This window comes from Mobula birostris, chromosome 8, assembly GCF_030028105.1.
Source record: "Mobula birostris isolate sMobBir1 chromosome 8, sMobBir1.hap1, whole genome shotgun sequence".
Lineage (NCBI taxonomy): Eukaryota > Metazoa > Chordata > Chondrichthyes > Myliobatiformes > Myliobatidae > Mobula > Mobula birostris.
The window spans coordinates 85,601,855-85,627,409 of record NC_092377.1 but is presented as its reverse complement, the minus strand read 5'-3'; the positions used below and the strand labels follow the sequence as shown (position 1 = coordinate 85,627,409).

The following is a 25,555-nucleotide window of genomic DNA, read 5'->3' as shown; positions in this document are numbered from 1 at the left end:
TTGTGTTCACGGGCTATTTACATGTTGGTCCAAGTCAGATCCTCTGATATGATAACACCCATGAATTTAAGGTTTCTGACCCTCTCCACCTCTGATTCCCTAATAAGGACTGGCTCATGGATCATTGGTTTCCTTCTCCTGAAGTCAATAATCAGCTTCTTGGTCTTGCTAACATTGAGTGAGAGGTTGTTGCTGTGGCACCATTCAGCCAGATTTTCAATCTCCCTCCTCTATCCTGATTCATCACCACCTTTGATTCGGCCAATGACCATAAGATAAGATGTAGGAGTAGAATTAGGCCACTTGGCCCATCAAGTCTGCTCTGCCATTTTATCATGGCTGATCCATTTTTCCTCTCAGCCCCATCTCCTGCCTTCTCTCCGTATCAATTCATACCCTGATCAGTAAAGAATCTATCAACCTCTGCCTTTAATATACATAAAGACTTGGCCTCCACAGCTGCCTATGACAATAAAATCCCCAGATTTACCACTCCCTGGCTAAAGAAATTCCTCCTCACCTCCGTTCAGTGGTGTCACCGGTGAAGTCGGCAAACATATATATGGCATTGGAACTTTACTTAGCCTCACAGTCATAAGTATAAAGTGAGTAGAATAGTGTACTAAGAAAACAGTCTTGCCGTGCACCTCTGATGCAGGAAATTTTGGAGGAAATGTTGTTGCTAATCCGAACTGACTGGGGTCTGCAAGTGAGGAAATCGTGCACCCAGTTGTACAAGGAGATATTGAGGCCTTGGTCTTGGAGCTTATTGATTAGTTTTGAGAGGATGATAGTATTGAATGCCAAGCTGTAGCAAGTGAAGAACATCCTGATGTGCATATTCACTGTCCAGATGTTCCAGGGTTGATTGAAGTGCCAATGAGATCTGTTGTAACAATAGGCAAACTGGAGTGGATTCAAGTCACTCCTCAGACAGGAGTTGATATCTTTTATTAGTAACTTCTCAAAACGCTTCATCACAGTGGATGTGAGTGCTCAGCAGGTCAGGCAGCATCCATGGAAATGAACCAACAGTTGATGTTTTGGGCTGAGACCCCACTTCAGGACTCAAGAAGAATCTCAGCCCAAAGTGTTGGCTGTTTGATCATCTCACTGGATGCTGCCTGAGCTGTTGAGTTCCTCCAGCATTTTGTATGTGGCTTTGGATTTCCAGCATCTGCAGCATTTCTTGTGTTTAAGATGTAGGTATTTGCTGGACCATAGTCACTGATGCAGGTTATCATGTTCTTCTTGGGCACTAGTATAACTGAAGCCTGCTTGAGCAGGCGGATACCCTGGACTGCCAAAGTGAGCGGTAAAAGATATCAGTGAACAGTCCAGCTAGCTGATCAGCGCAAGACTTCAGTACTCGGCCAGTACCTTGGTTGGGTTAGATACTTTCCATGAGGTCACCCTCCTGAACGGTGCTCTCATGTTTTCTTCAGAGACTGAAATCAAAGGGTTGTCAGGAGCTGTGGGAGTTTGCGAAGGTGCAGCCATGTTTTGTTGGTCAAAGTGAGCATGAAAAAGCATTGAGCACACCTGGGAGCACAACCTCTTTGTTACATATGTTGCCTGGTTTTATTTTGTAGGAAACAATAGCATTCAAGCCCTGCCATAGCTGTCTAGCACACTTCTGTGATTCCAGACTTGCCATTTTTGCATGTGAGATGGCTTTCCAGAAGTCATGCTTGGACCTCTTGTATTTCACTTGGTCACCAGACCTGAACACCACTAACCTGGCCCTTGGTAGATTGTGGATCTCCTGGTTCATCCAGGGCTTCTGGTTGGGGAGGATGCTGAATGATTTTGTGGGGACACATTCATCCACAACTGGCTTTATGAAGTCCGTGACAACTGTAGCATATTTGTTCAGGTTGTCTGATAAATCCTTGAACATGGCCCCAGTCCACTGACTGGAAGCAGTTCTGCAGCCACTCTCTGCCTTGTACAGACACCTTTTTTGTTGTCATTACTTCCGGAGCCTTGCTGTTTAGCCTCTGCCTTTATGCTGATAGGAGGTGCACAGCCGGATGATCAACAGTTGAGGGATGGAATGTTCTTCATTCCTTATGGTAGTATAGCAGTGGTTGAGTGTGTTGGGATTTCTAGTGCTGTAGGTGATACTTTGATGATAACTGGGTAGAGGTTTCTTCACGCAAGCTTGCTTGAGGTTCCCAGCAATGGGATCGGGTAGGCTGTTTCTTGTTTGCTAATCACGGCACTCAATAGATTGAGTCCTTGCTAAACATCGCTCTTTTGCAATATGTAAACTGCAATTTGGATCACGGAAGAGAACTCTCTCATTAAGTTGAATTGTCAGCACTTAATCGTTAGACTTTCTAGGTTGAGGAGTGAGGACAATGTCCAAGATTACTACATCCAAGCACCATGAAGAGTTTAAACACAGACCCCCTCCTTTCGTCCTCTTCGAATCAGCAGTCCGGTCTGTCCAGTGAATTGATAAGCCCTCCAGTCTGACCACTGTATCCGGCTTGTCCAAAGTTCGTCCACGTCTCCATGAAACCAAGGACACAGCAATCCCTCATTTCCCTCTGAGTCAGCAATCTTGCTTTTTGGTCCTCTATCTTGTTCTCCAGATTTGCTAACAAGATACTGGGTAGAAAAAGCTTTGTACCTCACCACTTTAGTCTAATTTGGAGTCCTCCCCTCCTTCCTGTCTTCTGGCCATGGCAATGTTCTTCCTCTGCTTAAAGGTGTTGAATCTTCATTCCCGGAGTCCTTCAAGATATCGTAAGATCACTAGTTCATTAAGGCGGTTTAAAAATATGCCACTTAAAGGAAAAATATAAGCTGCAGATTGCAGCAGTAGTAGTTCTGAAGCGGTATATCTGAAGTTTTGTGCGCAACCCGCAAAACATCGCCTGTTTCTGGTGCCATTTTGTTTAAGGAAAGTTAGATCTCATTGGAACTAAGCAAATTTGAAGATATCAAGAATTTTATTATTCCCAGAAAGTGAAATACAAAAGAAAAAATCTTCATTCAATGCTGTTCATTCTTCTTCTACTTATTGCTGTCTACATAATTTGATGAAACTGGGATGTCTGTGGTTGCATTAGGAGTACATCGAGAAAGTGTGAACATGTAAGTTCATTGCAGTACAATAAAGGCAAAATATAAAATATTGATGCAGATGCAAGAAATATAAAATGTTGAAACACTTGAAATGACAGCTGGTGTCTGTAGAGAGAGAAACTGTTTAATAGTCCAAGGCCATGACCTTTCACCAGAACTGTGGATATACTTGTAAAATGGCTGAATATTTGAAAAACTGCAATATTAATTCACTGATTTATCCATGATATGTCCTTTCAACATTGTCTTTGAACAATTAATGTCTGCACAATTATTGCCACAATTTTTCTAGCTGTATTTCTGCTGAACAGAGTAAATCAGGTAACACACATCAAAGTTGCTGGTGAACGCAGCAGGCCAGGCAGCTTCTCTAGGAAGAGGTACAGTCGACATTTCGGACCGAGACCCTTCGTCAGGACTAACTGAAGGAAGAGCTAGTAAGAGATTTGGGAGGGGGAGATCCAAAATGATAGGAGAAGACAGGAGGGAACCTGCTAGAGATGCTGCCTGGCCTGCTGCGTTCACCAGCAACTTTGATGTGTGTTGCTTGAATTTCCAGCATCTGCAGAATTCCTCGTGTTTACGAGAGTAAATCAGGGACCTGATAACCTGAAGTTTTTGGAGGCCTAAAACAATTTGAATGTAAGCAAGCTGTCATACAGATTCACTTTATGCTCTAAAATTTTCACAGAGATTATGTTCAATTAAAGAACACACATATTTAGTGTACTGTTGTAATGAAATGATCTCTATGGATGACATGCAGAACAAAGTTTTTTTTAATGTTGTTCCATGATCTTTATGATATTGCTGACCCTCTGCATTCTGAAGTTCACCAGCATGGTCTGAGTGGCAACAGGACCTCCAGTGGCTCTATCAGGAAATGCTGGGTCTGAAATGTTCCTGCTGGCTGGCTTAGTTGATAGCTGCATAAGTTGTTGGTGATTTATAATTGTTTTTAAATGTCTCTGATTCAGAAACACATTGTTATTGTAATTAAAAACTAAATAATTTGAGTTCAGGATATTCTTTGAACCACTGGTGTAATACTGCAGAACCTCAGCAAGACTGAACTTCACCACTGGACTCCACAGAGAGTTTAACAGTACAGCAAACTGAGACATTCAATTTGCTTTGGGTACATTGCAGTTTATATGACTAAATTGTAATGATTACAGATCTACTATCATTTAACTACAAAGTCTGGCCCCTTATGTCTTATTTACATTCTCATTTTTTGGAGTCATCACTACAGATGGAGAGGTCACTCTAAGTCCCTATACTGTATACTCTTCAAATCCCAGACCAAAACTTGACTTCTAGCCTGTCTCATCTTTTATGATGTCAATTTGCAATTGAACTCATTTAGTCTGAAGGGGAACTATCTCAAAAGCTTTAATAGATTGAAGACTATTATCGAAGTGTTCAAGTGGGGGAAATAACATCAAAATATGGCAGTCCCTGTAGAGATGGGAATTTCAATGCTTTTTAAGTGAGTAGCAAGTTTCTTGAACAGCACTGCTGAGATTTTTCCTAGGATTGAAAAGCAACAGTAACTATTCTTTCTAGCCACATAATTTATTTAAATGGCCAACTTGACATTTTTGTAAGTGTTATTATTAATTAACAACCAGATAATTAAGAGAGGGAATGCATGTTTGTCTGTCTCTATGTAGAGTTGTTTGAATATATATTTGTGCGATATTGTGGTATTTCCTTGACCATTAGATTGAAGGAACATAGACTCAAAAACAGTTACTTTCCCCAAGTAGTAAGGCTGATCAACATCTCCACCTACTAACTCACCCCCTCACACCCCCAACCAGCACTACTTTTATCATTTCCTGTCAGTCACCTTATTAATAGTAACTCCTGTGCTTAGCATCACTTTACACACAGTCCCTCTATGTATATGAGCTATCTTGTCTAGATAAATTTTATGGAGATATAAGTATATATTTTTTATGATAATGCAATCTATCTGTGTATATAAGCTCTCTTGTGTATTTATATTTATTGCGTTAAAAAAAATCGTGTTCTTTATCTTACTGTGTTTTTTTTTGTGCTGCATCAAAACTGGATAACAATTATTTCAGTGTCCTTTCATGTGTACAGGTGTCCCCTGCTTTTTGAACGTTCGCTTTACGAAACCTCACTGTTACAAAAGACCTACATTAGTACCCTGTTTTCGCTAACAGAAGGTGTTTTCACTGTTATGAAAAAAATCAGCGCGCGCCCCGAGCAGCCGCTCTCCCCCGGATTCGGAACGGCATTGCTTAAACACGTTGCATTGAGCAGCCGTTAGCAAGGTGAGATCTAAGGTGCCGGAAAAGCCTGAAAGAGCTCGTAAGGGTGTTACACTTAGCATAAAACTAGACATAATTAAGCATCTTCATCGCGGTGAACGAAGTAAGGACAAAGTGAGTTTGGCTTGAGGAAGCTGATGAAGATGATGTTGAAGAGGTTTTGGCATCCCATGACCAAGAACTGATAGATGAAGAGCTGATGCAATTGGAAGAGGAAAGGATGACAATCGAAACCGAATTCATTAGCGAAATGAACGTGAAGCAACTGCGTGAGATTTTCGCTGCAATAATAAAGTACAACTTTAATTTTGAAAGGGTACGTAGGTTTAGGGGATATTTGCAAGATGGTTTGAGTGCTTACAAAGAACTGTATGATAGAAAAATGCACGAGGCTCAGCAATCAAGCAAGCCTTCCACAGCGGATGACGAACCTCGACCTTCGACATCGAGGCAGGCAGTCATAGGAGAAGATGAGCTGCCTGCCCTAATGGAAACAGACGACGATGAGATGACACCCCAGTGTCCACCACCCCAACCTGCAGGCCCCGGACAGATACCGATTCGCGGAGAATGCAGCGGTAGCCGGGAGGCACGCAGCACATCTTTAAGACAAAAGCCGAAATAAACATGCTAATTAATTAGGTGCTGCCCGGCACATAAATGTCGGCCCAGATCAGAGGCGATGCAATAGGCAATCGCCTCTGATCTGGGCCGACAATTATGTGTCGGGTGGTACCTAATTAATTAGCTTGTTTATTTCGCAAACAACAGGAATTCTGCAGATGCTGGAAATTCAAGCATTGGAAATTCAAGGACTGGAAATTCAATGTCCTGACGAAGGGTCTCGGCCTGAAACGTCGACTGCACCTCTTCCTAGAGATGCTGCCTGGCCTGCTGCGTTCACCAGCAACTTTTATATGTGTAGCTTGTTTATTTCGGCTTTTTTCTTAAAGATGTGCTGTGTGCCTCCCGGCTACCGCTGCACCCTTGCATGCTTCGCGGATCGGTATCTGTCGGCGGCCCGGAGGGTGGGGGCCACTGCACCACCCAACCTGCGACGACACCATCATCAGTGTGCTCGGCGCTGTCCCAATTCCAGTAAGTGATACTACACTGTACATAACATTATTTCTACTTTATATCGGCTGTGTATTTTTACGTGTTATTTGGTATGATTTGGCAGCTTCATAGCTTAAAAGTTACTGGAGAGAGTGTTTTTGCCAACAGCACTTGCGTGAGATTTTCATTGCAGAGAACAGTGCCAGCAATGATTGTGGGAAAAGTATTTCTACTTTATATAGGCTGTGTATTTATCATATCATTCCTACTTTTACTATATGTTACTGTTATTTTAGGTTTTATGTGTTATTTGGCATGATTTGGTAGGTTATTTTTGGGTCTGCGAACGCTCACAAAATTTTCCCATATAAATAAATGATAATTGCCTCTTCGCTTTACGACATTTCGGCTTACGAACCATTTCGTAGGAATGCTGTACTTTCGGATGGCGGGGGAAATCTGTACTGGAATTGACATTAAAAAATCTTGAATTACTCAACCTAATTGACCAAATATAATCAAGAGTAGTGATTGATTGTCCCAGATGGTAGTTTTGTTGAATCTAACTGAGCCTTTTCATTTATATCTAGCTCAATTTTGTTTCATGTAAGCAATATCAGAAGAGATCTGTATCTGTCAATTCCTAAAGACTTGAATGTTTTAAAAAAAATAGAATTATAAATAAAAATTTGTTGCTCAGGTAGAAACATTCTGTGGTTTTGTGAATGATTGAAGATTTTTATTAGGACGTCTCCATTAGTTTGCAAAAGTAAGTAATTGAGAACAAAAATAACATAAGACACAGGAACAGGAGTAAACCATCGAGCCTTCTGAGTCTTTTTTGTTCTTCGTTAAGATTATGCCTGATCTTCTACTTCTACACCATTCCCATATAGTGTAATATCCTGAGAATTATTGATTACACTTTTGAATGAATGTAGAGATCAGTAAACTTCTGGATATTTGTCTCTTCAGCCTCTTGGAATGGAGAATTCCAATAGTTCATTATCCTCTGAATGAAGTAATTTTTCATTATTTCAGTTCTAAACACCCTGTCTCTTAATCTGAAATAGTTTTTCCCCTATTATGGTATGTCGGTATAAGAATGATTTTTCTATTCTTACTGTTTGCTTTCAATTTGAAAACAATTATACATCCTCTTCAGTCCCAAATTCCATGTGCTCTAACTTGTTGATCAGTATCCTATGTGCATATAGGAATGCCTTCCAAATATTCAAATTTGCCACATCAGTAGGTTCCAGCTTTTCTATTCTGTTAGTTACATCCGTAAAGAATTTCAGCAGATCATTCAATCATGATTTTTCATTCATAAAGCAAAAGAATATCAGAAAATAGGAATAAGTCACCAGACTCCTCAAGCCTACCCTGTCATTCAGTCTGATAATGGCTGATGTATGCTGGCCTCATCTCCTCATGCTAGTTCTATATAACCTTCAAGAAATTTTTATACAGCAGATCTCCTTGATTGTGGCTCTCCAAGTAATGAAAATATCTCTTCATCCAGTCCATCAAGCCCTCTTCTGATGTTATATATTGTAAATTCCAAGGAGTACAGACATAAACTTGTCTGTCTTGAAAGGACAACCCACTCATCCCAGTATTAAACCTGGTGAATCTCCTTTGGACTGCTTCTAATACAACTATATCCTTGATTTGGTAAGGGGTCCAAAACTATTGCCCAGTATAATAGCTGTGGCTTTACGAACATGTAAGTCAACTGCAGCAAAATCTACCTATTCTTTTACTGCTAACACTTTGCAGTAACGGCCAACATGCCATTTGCCTTTTTTACTACTTGTTGGATCTGCATACTAACTTTCTGTGATTCATGCACTAACAGCACCTGGATCCATAGAACATAATCACTATGTCCTCCACCCATTATGCCCTTTTACTATTTTCATTTCATTAGCAAAGCGGATACCTTGCATATTGTCCTCTCTTTCAGGATCCACTGGTTAGATCCCCCAGACTGAAAAAGACAAATTTATTCCAAGCTGTGTTGGCTGACTGGTTGGACCGTTAAAAGACACCTTCAAGTTTTCACTGCTGTGGTCTGAGGTTCCCACCTGCTTCAAAAGGGCAGCAATCATACTGGTTCCAAGAAGAGCTGGGTGAACTGTCTCAATGATTATCGCCCAATGGCACTCATACCCACCATTATGAAGTGTTTTGAGAGGTTCTCATGGCTAGAATTAACTCCTGGTTGAGCAACGATGGGGACCTGCTACAATTCGCCTTATGCTGCAACAGGACCACAGTCAATTTCACTGACTTTCCATTCTGCTTTGGAGCACCTAGACATCAGCAAAATATACGCCAGGCTGCTGTTTATCGATTGTAGCTCAGTACCCTGTACTATCATCCCCTCAGTATTAATCACCAAGCTTCTAAACTTGGGCCTTTGTACCTCCCTCTGCAACTGGATCCTCAACTTCCTCATCAGGAGAGTATAGTCAATATGAATTGGTGATAACATCTCCTTGCTGACAATCAACACAGACGTACCTGAAGAATGCTAAGCACAACTCAAGCAGCATTTATAAATTTGCCTGTTGTTGGTAGAGTCTCAGATGGCGATGAGGAGGTTTACAGGACTTGAGACAGATCAGCTGGTTTAGTGGTGCCGCAACAATAACCTCACACTCAATGTCAGTAGGACTAAGGAATTACTTATGGAATTCAGGAAGGAGAAATCTGGAGAGCATTCCTCATTGATTGGTCAGTGGTGGACAGGAAGAGCAGCTTCAAGTTCGTGGGTGTCAACATCTTGGAGGATCTGTCCTGGGCCCAACACAGTGGTGCAGACACTAAGAAGGCATGCCAGTGCCTCTACTTCACTTGGAGTTTGAGGCGATACAGTATGTCTTGTGAATTTCCACGAATGTACAGCAGAGAGCATTCTGACTGATTGTGTCACAGCTTGATATGGAGGCTTCAATGCAAAGGATTGCACGAGGCTGTAGAGGATTGTAGATTCAAATAGCTCCATCACGGGCACAACCCACCTAACCAGTGAAAACATTTTCAAGAGGTGGGACCTTAACAGGATGGTATCCATCAGTAAAGACCCTCACCATCTGGCCTCTGCCCTTTTCTCATTTTACCATCAGGGAGGAAAGAACCTGAAGCCACACATTCAATGACACTTCATCTATGTTTTTGATATTTATTTATTTATTATTATTATTATTTATATTTACATAGTTTGCTGTCTTTTGTCCATTGGTTACACAGGACAACAAAGATTTTACTTCCTGAATACTCTTGGATGTGTTTTATACGATCTCAGGGCAGCTAGAGTCCATTAATGCTGACTGATTACTGTTGGACAATTAAGCAAGAAGCCTCAGACACTTGAGTACAAATAAAAATCATCAACAAAACTTTTCAGCTTAGTTCAAGTATTGCAAACAATCAGCACTGTTAATCAATTAAACACATTATATTCAATGAAAATTAATTTCTTATGTGATACAAGTAGTCAAATTATATTTGTGTTTAGCTTCAAGCAGTCTATCATAACCAAAACAAAAAATTCCAAGGAAGCAATACTTTTGAAAAAGTTCCAGTCCAGTTTTATTTGTTTGTCTTGTTGTGTACGGTTTTTCATTGATTCTGTTGTGTTTCTTTGTATTTACTGTGAATGCCCATAAGAATATGTATCTCAGGTTAGTATATGGTGACATATATATATATTTTGATAATAAATTTACTTTGAACTTTGAACCCTTAAAACAACTCATTTCTGGTCATGTAAGACAGTGATAATAAATCTGATTCTTATTTTGAACATTTTTGTTTTCGGTGTGACGATCAGTTTTGAACGTATGTAAACAAATTCACTTCAATACCTTGAGCTTGCAATTTGTGCACTGTCCACTTTTAGTGTATACCTAATAAAATACCTTTTGGAAGTGTATATGCAAAATGTCTCCAAGTTCCCCTCTCTCAACACTCTATGTCACCTTTGCAAAGAATTTGAATACCTTTCATAAAACTATGATTAGGTTTGATTGTCATCATCTCAGTGCCAAAGAAGGCGACAGTAACCTGCCTAAATGACTATCATCCAGTGGCATTAACATCAACCATTATGAAATGCATTGAGCGGCTCCTCACGGAGCATATTAAGGTCTTTTTTCTGGCTAAACTGGACCCTTTCCAGTTTGCTTATCATTCAGATCGACCCACTGATGATGCAATAGCCTGTGCCCTTCACCCTGTCCTGTCCCACATGGAAAATGGGGTCTCATATGCCATATAGACTTCAGTTTGGTGTTTAACACCATCATAACCCAGAAAATGGTATGGAAACTGTCCTTGCTGGGTCTCAACACCTCCCTCTGCAATTGGATACTTGACTTCTTAACAGTAAGGCCACAGTCAATCAGTGTGGGCAGCAACTTCTCTTGTCCCACTACGCTGACCACTGGTGCTCCCCAAAGCTGTGTGCTCAGCCTGCTGCTGTTCACACTGCTGATGCATGACTGTGTTGCAGGGTCCAGCTCAAACTGTGTCATCAGGTTTGCAGATGACACAACAGTGGTTCACCTTATCAAGAAAGATGACAAGACGGAGTATGGAGAGGAAGTGGAGCGGCTGGTGGATTGGTGTGAGAAGAACAACCGAAGCTTTAATGTGGAGAAAACAAAGGAAATCAATGTGGTGCAGTCAAACCATCCCCCTCTGCAAGCACATGGCTCCTCCATAGAGAGAGTTAAGTGCACCAAGTTCCTGGGAGTTCACATCATGGATGACCTCACCTGGTTATTTCATATCACCTCCCTGAATAAGAAGGCACAGCAGTGCCTCCACTTCCTAAGAAGATTGAAGCAAGCAAGGCTCCTACCCCCCCATTGTAACTGCGTTTTACAGGAGCAGCATTGAGAGGGTCATGACAAGGTGCATCTCCATCTGGTATGGGAGCAGTTGTGTATCGGGCCAGATGTCTTTACAAAGGGCTGTGAGAACAGGTGAGAGGATCGTAGGGTGTCTCCCTACCATCCATAGGAACTTTTATCAGGATCATTGCATACTCAGGGCCCTTGGTATTTAAAGATCTCACCCATCCATCCACCATCCTCTTTGACTTTCTACTATCAGACTGGAGACCACGATGTATTAAACAAGAATGGTCAGGATGAGAAACCATTTCTTACCACAGGCCATGAGGCTTCTGAACTCTCAGCTGCATCATATTTGAAGTGTCACTAGTTAATCTGTTTCGTACCTTACAGTATTTAATATTAATGTGCTTTAGTTTGTTATTTATGTGTGATTCATCTGTAGATTTTATTCTTACCCTCATAAGTTAACGTCTGTTATATGCTTTTCACCCTGGTTCAAAAAAATGTTGTCTCATTTCTATATACATTATATAGTTATATACGTTATATACATGTACGTAGTTAAATGACAATAAACTTCACTTGACTTGACTAAACACAACAGGACTAAACACTGAGCAGCACACACACAAAATGCTAATAAAGAGTCTTGGCTTTTAAGATTGACAGTTTATTCCTCTCCGTAGGTGCTGCCTGATCTGTTAAGTTCCTCCATCACTTCGTGTGTGTTACTTTTGGTTTGATTAAATTATTTTACTAAATGATTATTTCAATTTTGTTTATTGATTCTTGCATCTCGCCAACAACAGACGTTAATATACCTGGAGCATAGTTCCTGTATTAACTTCCTTGCCTTTTTGAGCCAGGGAGCAACAATGGCTGTTTTCCAATTTTCTGGTATCCTCCTGGAATTTAGTGAGTTTTGATAAATTTTGGCCAATGGGTCCACTTCCTTTAAAATCGTTGAGTGTAGGCCATTGGGTCCCAGCAATTGGAGTCCCATCCCCCTGCAGTTTCTCTAATTATTTATCCCTTTGTGACTGGGATTTCTTACAAATTTCTACATATTATTTGAAATTAGCCCATCTGTTAACCTGGGGATATTTATAGTTTTCTCACTATAAGGGAAGGCTGCAAAAATTGACTTAATGCATCTGCCACTTTGTTTCCTGTTATTATTTTTTCAAACTCATTTACTAGATGCTTCACCGGTTCCTTAAGTGCCTTCTTCCTCTTTGTATATCCAAAGAAACTGTTACTGTTTGTTTGAGATAATGCACATGTTTAGTCTTTAGCAGCTGCATACAAAAATCTTAAATCTTCTGGCCTATCACATGCCCTTGCCACTTTGTAAGTCCTCCTTTCCATTTTAACCATAGATTGTGCCTCTTTCTCATGGAATCCGTCTTTCTGATTGGGATAAATTTTGCCCTATGTTATGGACCAGCAGTTTGAGTATTTGACACTGTTCATTTATTGACTTGTCTCTTCAGCTAACATGATTTCTCAGGACCCTAAATAGCAGACAGGCAGCAGACACACAAATTTCTTTCTGAATTAAGTGAGGAGCAACAAGAAATCTGCACCCCAATGGCCATTTGCTTAATTAGTTATGTCTCTGGAGGAAACTAACCTAAAGCATTGATAAAATCAATACTGATAAATGCTTGCCATAATTACTTTTCCATTTGTTGTAATTCTTGGCCTTGATATCCTTGACTCCCAGGCTTGAACCTCACATGTTTGTTCTCCCCCACCCCCCCCACTGCCAATTCCTCTGACTCTCTCCTGATTACCAGCTTTCCATTCTCAAAGGTTCATTTTTTTTGTCAAAGTTATGCATGTAGAAAACAACCGATATTTGTCTTCTATGGATAGCTATGAAATACAGAAAAACCATGAGTGTTGTTGAAAAAGACATCAACTTCTCACCACATTGGCATGAAAAAGAAAAGAAAAACAAAATTCGTAAACATCAGAACCTCCCTCAAAGAAAAAAAATCAGTGTGACAGTAACATCAATTCCCTAAACCCCTCAATCTCAGAAAAAGAACAGGTTAAATAGTATGAAAATGCCCAACCCCCCCCACACAAAAAAACTTGACAGATCACCCACATGCACAAAAGCACCAAAAGGAACACCAGACCCCAAATCTCCAGTCCCTCCCTCTCACAAAAACTAACATATTGCCCACCCACCAATCGGCCACAAGAAAGAAAACGCCAAAAAACTGAAAGAGACTGATGATCCTATTGTCCCCAGTACATTCCCTTTCCCAACAGCTTTTATCCAGCCACAATTATTTTCTCCCATATTACCTGATATCCATTTCCCACCACTACACCGCTACTTTCCTGATCTCTATGACCAAAATGAATCATTTATCTATGAGCTCTAATATTAGAACTACACAAGTAGCCCTCTGCTGTGTAATGAGCACCACCAAAATTAACTGGTATTGCATTTTGTAAAAAATATAGCTGTATTTTTAGCGTATACATTCTTTTGTGTGTATTTTCACAGGTTTGGTTTAAGTTCTAAGTTTTTCTTAAAGCTTTAAAATTGGAGCTTAATAATGCTTTGAGCATAAGGTTTAAAGGTTCATTTTATTGTCAAAGTATGCATGTACAGTACAACTCCGATGTTTGTCTCCAGATAGCCGTGAAAGACCATGGGGGTTGATGAAAGAAAAGACAAGAAAAGTCTCAGAGTCAAAAATCTCCCACCCCCCCGCAAAAAAAAACAGCGCCAATAGCATCAAATTCCCCACCCCTCTCCCACAGAAAAACCGTGAGAAAAATTATCCCCAATCCCCTCACCTGCAGAGGAAAAAATCAGCGACAATAACAATCGCCGAGCCCCTCACCTGCAGAGAAAGAACAGTGACAATAACAATCCCCAATCCCCTTGCAGAAAATACCAGCCAAGTTTATTTCTTCGCATTATTATTTGATGTTGAAAATCTCACAATTGTGAATGTTATGCATTTAACAGTGCAAGTTGCAGAAAAATGCATGGCCTTTTTAATCTTTAATAAATTTTTTGAAATTTTATTGAAACAGTAAACTATTTACTGAAATCATCAATGTCATTAATGGTTGATCAAGGAAAATTGGTACATTTACTCTTCTTATTTACCCTGACGACTCTGATTTCAGTCTGTGAGATCGACGCGAGAACGTCCTTCTGGAGGGTGAACCCATGAAAGGCATTTGGCCCAGATAAGGTACCTGGTCAAGTACTAAAGAAATCTGCTAATGACTGGCTGGAGTGTTTACCTTCTTGCTTCGGCTATCTGAGGTATCCACCTGCTTCAAGCAGGCTTTCATTATACTAGGACCCAAAAAGAATGTGGCAACCTGTCTCAGTAACTATCATCCAGTAGCAGTTACATCCACTGAAGTACTTTGACATGTTAATCATGAAGCATATAAACTCCTGCTTGAGGTGTGACTTGGATCCGCTCCAATTTGTCCACCTTCACAACAGGAGCAGATGCCATTTCTTTGAGTCTCCACACAACCCTGGAACATCTAGTCAGTGAAGATGCATAGCAGGATACTCTTTATTAATTACAGCTCAGCATTTAACACTATCATCCCCTCAAAACTTACTAATAAGCTCCAAGACCTAGGCTTCGATACCTCCTTGTATAAGTGGATCCTCAGTTGTGAACTCCAGTCAGTATGGATTGGCAACAATGTCTCCATAATCACCATCAACACAATTGCACCATAAGGCTGTGTACTTGGCTCCCTGCTCTACTTGTTTTATATTTGTGACTGTGAAGCTAAGTACAGTTCCAGTGTTATATTTAAGTTTGTTGATCTCATCACTGTTGTTGGTTGAATCAAAGGTGGTCATGAATCGGCACAGAGGAGCAAGATTGAAAACTTGTTTGAGTGGTGCCACAACAACAACCTCTTACTCAACGTCAGCAAAACTATAGAGCTGATTATTGACTGCAGGAGGAAGAAATTGGGGTCCATGAGCCAGTGCTCGTTAGTGGATCGGAGGTGGAGAGGGTCAGTAACTTTAAATTCCTGGATGTTATCATATCAGAGAATCTGTCCTGGGACCAGCACGCAAGTGCAATTCCAAAGAAAGCACGGCAGCATCTCCACTTTGTTAGAGGTTTGCGCAGATACGCCATGGTATTTAAAACTTTGACAAACTTCTAAAGAGGCACACTGAAATGTTTGCTGACTGGTTGCATCACAGCTTGGTATGGAAGCACTAGTGTCCATGAATAGAAAAGTTTACAAAATGTGGTGGATACAACCCAGTTCATCATGGGAAATGCTCTTTTCATCATTGAGCACAACTACAAAGAGCTCTGCTACAGGAAAGCAGCATCCATCATCAAGGACCCCACCATCCAGGCCAATGCTCTCTCTTTGTGCTACCATCAGGAATAAAATACAGGAGCCTTGGGTGCCACACCATCAGGTCGAATTATCAGGCTCCGAAACTAGTGTGGATATCCACACTCACCACAACACTCAACTGATCATGGAACACAACCTATGCACTTACTTTCAAGGACTCTGCAAATCATGTACTCAGCATTATTTGTTTATTTTGGTATTTGTACAGTTTATCAGTCTTTGTGTCTAGTTTTTCACTGATCCTATTGTACTACTTAGTTCTACTGTGAATGTCTGCAAGAAAATGAATCTCAGGGTAGTATTAGATGACATACATACCTTGATCATTTACTTTGACTTTGATTTAATTTTATTCTGTGACAGGCTATGTAGTGACATAGTCTGTTCAACCTATTAGATCATAAAAATATCCTATTTGGATTTTTATTGTAATAAAACTATCTTGTTTCTTTCTTTTGTTTTTAGAAATTATAATTTGATATCATTATTTTACATATTTTTACATTATGATTGAACTCTTGATGTAAATGAATTTTGGAGTGTATGCCAAATTCCTCTCTTCACTTACTTGGTGGGTATGGTTCCATGGGCTTCATTTTGGCATGAGTGCCAATATTGTATATGATAACATGTTGTTTTCAATTTGAAAAGTATTATTGTACAGTACTGCATTTGGAAACTTAACTCACTAGATAATCATCAGCATTAGAAATTTTAGATGTTTATTTCTTCAAACATGTATCCAAACCAGATTTAAAGAATCTTTTAAATGTTTACATATATTGCTGTTTGCATGGCTATAGCAATATTTTAAAATTGCAGGATATCTTCAACTCAGCATCCAATGCAGAGAAATGGGCTACCAGCAGACAAGTCATATTGGATTTGCATGCCTAATGGAAGATTCTCTGTCATGCATACTCATTATGAAATTAATTACACTGAAAGAGCAAGCTTTTGCCGAAGTCAAATAAATATAAATGATGGAAGGAAGATTTTGAGTACATTCAGAACACTAGACATGCATTTTTGCAGTTTAAAGGATAAAATAATTAATTTACCATTTTATTGATGCTTATGAAATCTGCAGTCATATATTGTCTTTTATTGAAGTGCTGCTTTTGTGTGGTGTAGAGGTCAATATATTTAGTGTAACAGTGCAATTTCCTCTGAAATCATTGGCTTTACAATGACATTTTTAACTTTAATCATTGACTTGCTGTATGATCTGTAATGCTGGCTTCAAAAAGCAAAATTACTAATTAAAGTTCACCAGCTGTTAATTGGTTTTCAATTATCTACAGCAGTTGTACTAATTATGTCTGCGATGTTATTTGGAACCAAGTAACGCACCAACCCTTTCCAACGCACCAACCCTTTCCCGATGATGTTACTGAATGTTGATTGAATTATCTTTCTTTGCTGTTTGCAATGTAGGGTTTGGCCCTTTACCTAAGGTTTCTGTAGTGAATAAATAGTTAATTTTTAAGATCTGAGATAAATATATTGTTCTGGATCTGCAGATTTGCTTTACTCCATGATCGAATTATACTGACCACGTTCATGGTCTTCTGCTGCTATAGCTTATCCAGTTCAAGGTCGATGTGTTGTGTGGTCAGAGATGCTTCTCTGCACACTATTGTTGTAATACATGTTAATCTGAGTTACTGTCTGCTTGAACAAGTCTGGCCATTCTTTTTTGACCTCTCTTATTAACAAGGCATTTTCATCCACCAAACAGCCAATCACTGGATTTTTTTTTTTGTTTTTTTTTTGCACCATTGTCTGTAAACTCTAGAGACTGTTGTGTGTGAAAATTGCAGGAAGCCGTTCTCAGAGATACTCAAACTACCCTATCTGGCACCAACAATCATTTCACCGTCAAAGTCACTTAGACTATCTTTCTTCCCCATTCTGATGTTTGGTCTGAACAACTGAACCTCTTGACCATGTCTGCGTGATTTTATGCATTGAGTCGCTGCCTCATGATTGGCTGATTAGATATTTGCATTAATAAGCTTGTGTACTTATTAAAATGGCCACTGTGTGTATATTATCAATAAACAGCAAACTGACTTGTCAGACTTGTGCTAAAATAGCAATTGATACTGTGACATCACTAACACAATTGTTTGCTTTTGGCCTTTCAAATCTGTGCCAGCTCAAAGAGCAGTCCTGTTCTTTGTAATCTTTTTCTTCCCCCATGTTCCTATCAATTCAGCCATTAACCACTCACCTACACACACCACGGGCAACTTACAAAGGCCTAATAACCTGCGTGGTTTTGAGATGTGACAGGAATTTGGACTGGCCAGAGGAAAGCTAGGAAATTACAGTGACAATAGACAAACCACACAAGTATTACCCTAGGTCATGTATGAACTCTGTTAGTTGCACCACCATGCACCTCATCACTCAGGATTAAGAATCAGTTGGGACAGATAGAGAAGTTTTAATCTCCTCTTGCAAATATGGTCATGTTTTTGAAATTTGTGATATTTAAGATTGGAGTTCAGTTTGTAGATTGTTAATCAAGTAAGAAACAAGGCTATTTGTCTGTTTTTTGTGAAAATAGTATTTTAATATTTGTGATCTATTATGAACCCACCAAAACAGGAATGTGTAACTACCAAAAGACATAATTCTCTGAAAATCATCCTATATCAATTCGTACCACCTTTGCCACACTATTAATATATTGTGTTCCCTTCTGAGGTTTTTAATAGGGCCAGTGTGTCCCACGATAGATGAAAGTGAATGCATTAGGCAACAACAGTAGAGTGCCCATGAGGTTAAAAAACAGTTTGACAGAAAATAGTTTTAAGTGTATTGTTGCTGTCAAAATTGATGTTGAAACTTAATTTATAATAAAACTGAGGAATGTTTAATGTTACGAGGCAGAAGAATGGGATTAAACTTTGTCCACGTGGAGCAATGCTCTGATTCTGTGCTATTACATTCTGTGATTCTATTGCAATAATGAATGTTGAAAGGTTGCAAATAATTTTACTGTAACCTTTATTGCGAATTTGTTTCTTTTTCAATTTGTTCAAAATAGAACAGTAAATGTTTTCTAAAGATGGTTTAATTGCATCATTACTTAAAAAATCTTTAATATCTCTCCCTAAACACAAGAGATTCTGTAGATGCTGGAAATCCAGAGCAACACACACAAAATGCTGGAGGAACTCAGCAGGTCAAGCAGCATCTATGGAGAGGAATAAACAGAGGGATTTTTGGGCCGAGACCTTTCAACAGGACTGGAAAGGACAGAGTAAGAAACCAGAGTAAGAAGGTGTGGGGAGGGGAAAGAGTACAACCTAGAAGGTGATAGGTGCAGCCAAGAGGGTGGGGGAAGGGGTTGAAGTAAGAAGTTGGACAGTGATAGGTGAAAAAAGTAAAGGACTGAAGAAAAAGAAGTTGATAGGAATGGAGAGTAGACCACAGGAGAAAGGGCACCAGGGGAAGGTAATAGACAAGTGAGGAGGAGAGATAAGATTGAGAAAATGAAGAAGGGGGAAGGGGAAGGAGGAAAATTATCTGAAGTTGGAGAAATGCCATCTGGTTGGAGGCTACCTAGACGGACATGAGGTGTTCTCCTCCAACCTGAGAGTGGCCGCATTGTGGCAGTGGAGAAGGCCATGGACTGACATTTGCGAATCTGTTGGGATTATCAACTGTATCTGCTGCTCTTGATGCCGTCTCCTGTACATTGATGAGATCCAACGTTGAATGGGGTGAATGCTTTACTGGGTATCTTTGCTCCATCTTTGCTTCATTAACTTCCACTGCAGTTTGTTTTCTCTTCAATAAAGAGGCAAAAAATGCTGGAAATACTCAGCAGCTTAGGCAGCATCTCTGGAGAGAGAAATAATGTCACATCCTTGGTCACTGATGTTAGAGGTACTTAATGCAATCAAATAAGACCATAAGATATAGGACCAGAATTAGGCCATTTGACCTATCGAGACTGTTCCGATATTTCATCATGGCTGATCCATTTTTCCTCTCAGCCCTAATTTCCTGCCTTCACCCCCCCCAATATCCCTACATACCCTAACCAGTTAAAAATCTGCAAAGTCAAAGTTTTATGAAAGATAAACCATATTTAGCAAATCTGCTAATGTATGGAGAATTGATAGAGGGAACCTGCGCATATAGTGTACTTGCGTTTTTCAGAAGGTGTTTAACAAGCTGCCATATAAAACTGCAGAATATAAGAGCACATGGTCTGAATGAAAATGAGTTAACATGGATTGAAGATTGGTTATTGCAATAAAGACAGAGTCAGAATAAGTTTTTTCAGGGAAAGGAGGATATAATTAGTGGTATGATGTAAGGATCAGTTCTTGCTCTTCAAATATTTATGATTTGTATTAATTATTTAGAGAAAGGGTTGAGAATCTCAAATGAGCAGACATGGTTTACAAGATTAGGCGGTGTTCATTGAAAACTGAGGTATTTAGGAAAATGGTGGGGCAGGCTTGATAGGCTGAATCCTGCTCCTATTTTTCTTATGTTCTTCAATGTTAAGAAAATGTCATAAAGTTTTGTATAGCACTGAAATGGGCCCTATGTCCTCATGTCCACGCCAACCACTTTGCATATTTGCATTTCTTTCACGAAGTCTATATCCTTCTATTTGTTATCTATTCAAGTGTCTTTGTGTACTGTTTCTCAAACATAATGATTGTATCTGATTCCACCATTACCTGTTATCGAGTTCTAGATATCAACCACTCACTGTACATAAAAAATATATTCCCTATAAAACTCCTTCCTTTCACCTTAAACCTATGGCCCCTTGTTTTTGATTCTTTTACTATGGGATAAAGATTCTGAATATCTATTCAATCTAAGTCTCTTATGTACTGTAGTTCTATCATGTCACATCCTCAGTCTCCTTCAATCCAGAGAAAGCAAGCCCAGCCTGTCCAAACTGTCCCTGTATCTAAAGTATTTTAATCTATGGAACATCTTGGTGAATCCTAGATGTCTGTGGTGGCCAGTGCTATCATGTTTGCTGTTGTGTGCTGGGGCAGCAGGCTGAGGGTAGCAGACACCAACAGAATCAACAAACTCATTCTTAAGGCCAGTGATGTTGTGGGGATGGAACGGGACTCTCTCACGGTGGTGTCTGAAAAGAGGATGCTGTCTAAGTTGCATGTCATCTTGGTCAATGTCTCCCATCCACTACATAATGTACTGGGTGGGCACAGGAGTACATTCAGCCAGAGACTCATTCCACCGAGATGCAGCACAGAGCGTCATAGGAAGTCATTCCTGCCTGTGGCCATCAAACTTTACAACTTCTCCCTTGGAGGGTCAGACACCCTGAGCCGACAGGCTGGTCCTGGACTTATTTCATAATCTACTGGCATAATTTACATATTACTATTTAAGTATTCATGGTTCTATTACTATTTATTATTTATGGTGCAACTGTAACGAAAACCAATTTCCCCCCGGATCAATAAAGTATGACTATGACTAGGGCACTCTTTCTGTTACAGCTGTAGCGATGACCATGTCTGCACACAATGATCCAAGCATGTTCTAACCAATATTGTGTTAAGTTGTAGCGTAATATCCTAACGTCCACAGGCTGTCCTAGGGTAGCAAATGGGTTTTATTTTATAGATATTCATCAGTTAATTCTGTCCATAAGTTGGAAAATACATAATAGTCATTTAATTTGATAACCACACTGTACCTCCGGAGTATAGCAATGCATGGCATCAAAAGCTCATTAGACTAATAATAAAGGAACTGTAGAAAAAGAAGAAACTTGCCATTCGTAGGAACTAACGTATGTACTTGGGTCTTTTGATTTTAATAATAGTATGGGAGCTCATTTGCATCTAGGATGTGTCCACAAATTGGGCCGCCTTAAACCAGGACAACCTATACTATGCCCGACCTATGAAGACAAGCATTCAGTACTCTATTTACCTGCTTTGCCACTTTCAAGGTTCCATGGACATGACACCAAATTCCCACTATTCAACAACATTGCTTAGTTGGTTACTATTCAGAGTGGAGATGCTATGCTTATTTTACTTCAGAAAATACGGTACCTCAGACTTTTAGGGATTAAATTCTAGCTGCAAATGCTTTGCATAACTTTCCGTAGGATCTGTATACTGGTGTGTCCTTGGGCAATATTCTCGTTATCCACAGTACCACCAACTTTACTGTCAACTGCAGACTTATCAATTATTTCTCCTTCATTTATATCCAAGTAACATATATCACAAACAGCAAGGAGCCCAGCACCAATCCCTGAGGTACATCACGAGTCATTGAAGAATTAGAAAGGCAATCTTCTACCACCACTCTCTGCCTTCCAGCAACAAGCCAATTCTGGATCCAGTTTGCCAGGTCACCCTGGTTCCCATGCACTTGATCCTTTTGGACTGCCTTACCATGTGGGACCTCATCAAATGCCTTATAAGGAATGTCTGTTACCCTGCATTCATTTATCTTCTTTTGTTCCTTCCCCCCAAAAATTGAGTTAAATTAGTGAGGCAGGATATTCCTCACACAAAGGTATGCTGATTATCCCTGATCAGTCCCTGGCTTTCCAAATATAGAATTGTTTCCAATAATTTCCCTGCCACTGCGTTGAGGCTCACCTGCTTGGACTTACCTGGTGCACCTCTGCTGCTCTCTTTGAAAAATATAGAAATATGATTAGCTATCCTTCATTCTTCTGTAACCCCTATAGCTAATGAAGATGCGAAAATATTCATCCGGATCTCAGCTATTGTTTCCCCTGCTTCCCATGCTGTTCCTGAGATTGATGTCATTTAGGGCTGGGGATTTATCAGCTCTTGACTATTCCATGATGTCCATAACCTCCCCCTTCTTAATACTGACATGTGCCAGGTAATCAACATACTCTTCCTTGAACTTACAGCATGTCTTACTCTTTGTAAATACAGAAGAAAAGTATTCACTTAGGACCTCATCAGCCTACACCAGTTCCACATATGGATTATCCCTTTGGTCTTTCTCAGGTTACCCTCTTTCACCTGAAATGCTTAAAGACATTTTATGTCTTGGGATTCTCTTTCATCTTACCTGCCAAGGACATTTCATGGTTCTCGTTGCCTCCTAATTCTATATAAGAAATCTGATGTTAATTATAGTATTTTTTAACATCAGATTTCCTGCATTTTCAGATTTCCTCTATTTGGATTTATATGTTAACTGTTTTCAGAAGGTGAAAATGTACACCAATAGATAAACTTGTTTTAAGCGAAATGAGAAAAGGATGATATATAGAAACTTAAGATTTTTTTCAAGTTTCAGAAGCTTTGTATTATTTTACAATTGTTTGAATGATTTACAATGCAGAGGATTGCAACAGAATCTAGTAATACACCTTTCATTCCCATTTTGTCAGAAAGTCATCATGTCTACTTTTAGAAGTTAATGCTAGTTGCACCATGCCTTGGAAATCAGTTTAACTTAAAATTAGAAGTTATCTTTTAATAAGAGGCAATTAGTAGTTTTTCACTTATTTGTTGTTTATTTATTTATTTAGAAATACATCATGATAACAGGCCTCTCTGCTCCAACAAACCCACACCACCCAATTATACACACATGATCAATTAACCTCCTAGCCAGCACATCTTTGGAAGGTGGGAAGAAACTGGACCTCCTAGGGGAAGCCTACATAGTCACAGGAGAGAGTACAAGCCTGTTACAGACAGTGGTTGAATTGAACCCGGGGTCACTAGCCTAACAGTGAGCATAATAGCATTATGTAAACCACACCGTTATTGTGCCACCCCCAAAGATTATGGTAGAGATGGCCTTACCTTTAGCTAAAAGTTAATTCTGAGGTAGAAAGGAATGAGGAATAAAGTGAGGCCGAGCTGACAGGGTTGTTTGTTTAGAAGAATAAGGGATGATCTTATGGACTCATATCAATCCTAAGGATAGATGCCGGGATGTTTTCACTGGTGGGTGAGTCTCAAATGAGGGGTCATAGTTACAAGATACAAGATAATATAAATAGTTAGAAGATAACTTTTGAAAGAAAATTTCTTTTTACAAAGCATGTTGAACCTCTGGAACTATCTACCTAAAGAGTTGTGGAGGCAAAACCATCTAAAGTACTTAAGATGGAGATAGATAAATACATAAAAAATTGAGCAATTGAGGGTTATAGAGGACTGGCGCAGAAGAGGAGTTGTGGCCAATAAATCAACCTTGACTGTACTGAATGGCAGGGCAGGCTTGAGTGGCAAGATGGCCAGCTCCCACTTCTATTTTCTTGAGTTCAGTTACTGTATTGACATGAGGTATTAGAACTGTCCTACCAGAGTAGTCAGACAGAGTTTTCAATATGTAACTGAAGTTGAAAACTTGTGTTACTACTGCATACTGTTACCAAAGTTATAACCCACTTCCAACATTTATAAAACTGCTAACACAATATTTCTGAGCCACGTGGGCAAGATCACACTCGGAGGTGATTCCACTACCTGTAGCTCAGCCATAATAGTTACCTAAGGCTAGAAACTACACCTGATATATGTCTTTTTTTTACTAAAGCAAACATGAAAAATGAAATTGTTAACTCTTACATATTATTTTCTTCACAGATGGAATATAAAAAACAGATGGAAATATTACTTCCAGTTTGGAGGGAGAAATTAAAAACTCAAGGGAGGGAGAAGGAAGAAATCTTGGAACAGGTAATGTTGGAAAGTTATTTTTATTAAAGGAAAATCAAATGTATTACATAATTTCCATTTAAGTGACAGTTAAGAGGACTGCAGTTACAAAAGAAGTATTGTCATGATTGAGCATATTCAATAGATTTATACGTATTGGTATCGGGTTGGTCACAGATGAAGATGGGAAACTTTCTGACATCTGGTGATGCCATTGTTGATTCACCATTGTAGTACTTGGAACACTTCCTTTTTATGTCACACTATCTCTTAATGTTGAGGAATGTGGTGGTTTGGTGAGTGAGAAGATAATACACAAGCCACTAGAGAAGAAGCTGAACTGTTAAGTGTTCAAATCTTTGGTAAAAGATACACAGTGCTAATGTGGTAACCACTACTTCTACAAGATTTAGGTTAAAGAATGAACAGAGATTGGAAAAGTATATGAAATCAGGAGTGGTGTTTTACCACACATTAAGAGGAAACACACAGTGGAAAACTATTCAACCAATTGATATGTCTTTGCAACATATGAGGATACTGGAGTAACTGGGGAAAACTCATTGGGTCACACAGAGAATGTGCGATCTCCACACTGACTGCATTGATGGGCAAGATTGAAGTCGGGTTGCTGGAGATATGAGGAAGTGGCTCTACTAGCTGCACTATCCCTTATTATCAGTGATTTCCTGGCCTACAGTCCTATATTATATTCTTCATGAATATCAACTCGTTTAAAATTCTATACCCATGAACACAGAGTAGTATTTGCCAATCAGTAGGTCATCAAAAACAGCTTCAAGCTGCTAGTATTCACAAACCTTCCTTTTCTCCTTAAGATCAACTTGTTGACTGTATTCTTGTCACTATGCCTAATCTCATATTCTTTTCTTCTTGGTCCATTTTTTTACTTAAACTTTTTAGAAACAGTGGGTTTGGCATCAAGGGTCATTCATTAGAATGATTAAGTTTGGAGTCAGATAAAGGTTCATCAGTATGTCAGCTTAGTTGCATCCTTTCCAGGATTCATTCCATCTGGAGGTAGCTAGCCATTGAAGGTTCCATGGGCTTTAGAATCTTGGACTGATGCTCATGATTTTAACTGCAGGTAACTATGAAGCCCTGTTGTTAATTTTTTTTTTGT

General features: G+C 39.5%; 1 protein-coding gene across 3 annotated transcripts in view; it reads left to right on the top strand.

Moving 5' to 3' along the window:
- kiz (kizuna centrosomal protein) overlaps positions 1-25,555 on the top strand; it is a 207,746-nt gene that overhangs the window by 34,961 nt on the left and 147,230 nt on the right. For all 3 annotated transcript variants that reach the window (XM_072265562.1, XM_072265561.1, XM_072265564.1), the window contains exon 4: positions 24,340-24,432. In XM_072265562.1, coding sequence (XP_072121663.1) covers positions 24,340-24,432 — 93 coding nt within the window. The remainder of the gene's footprint in view (positions 1-24,339; positions 24,433-25,555) is intronic.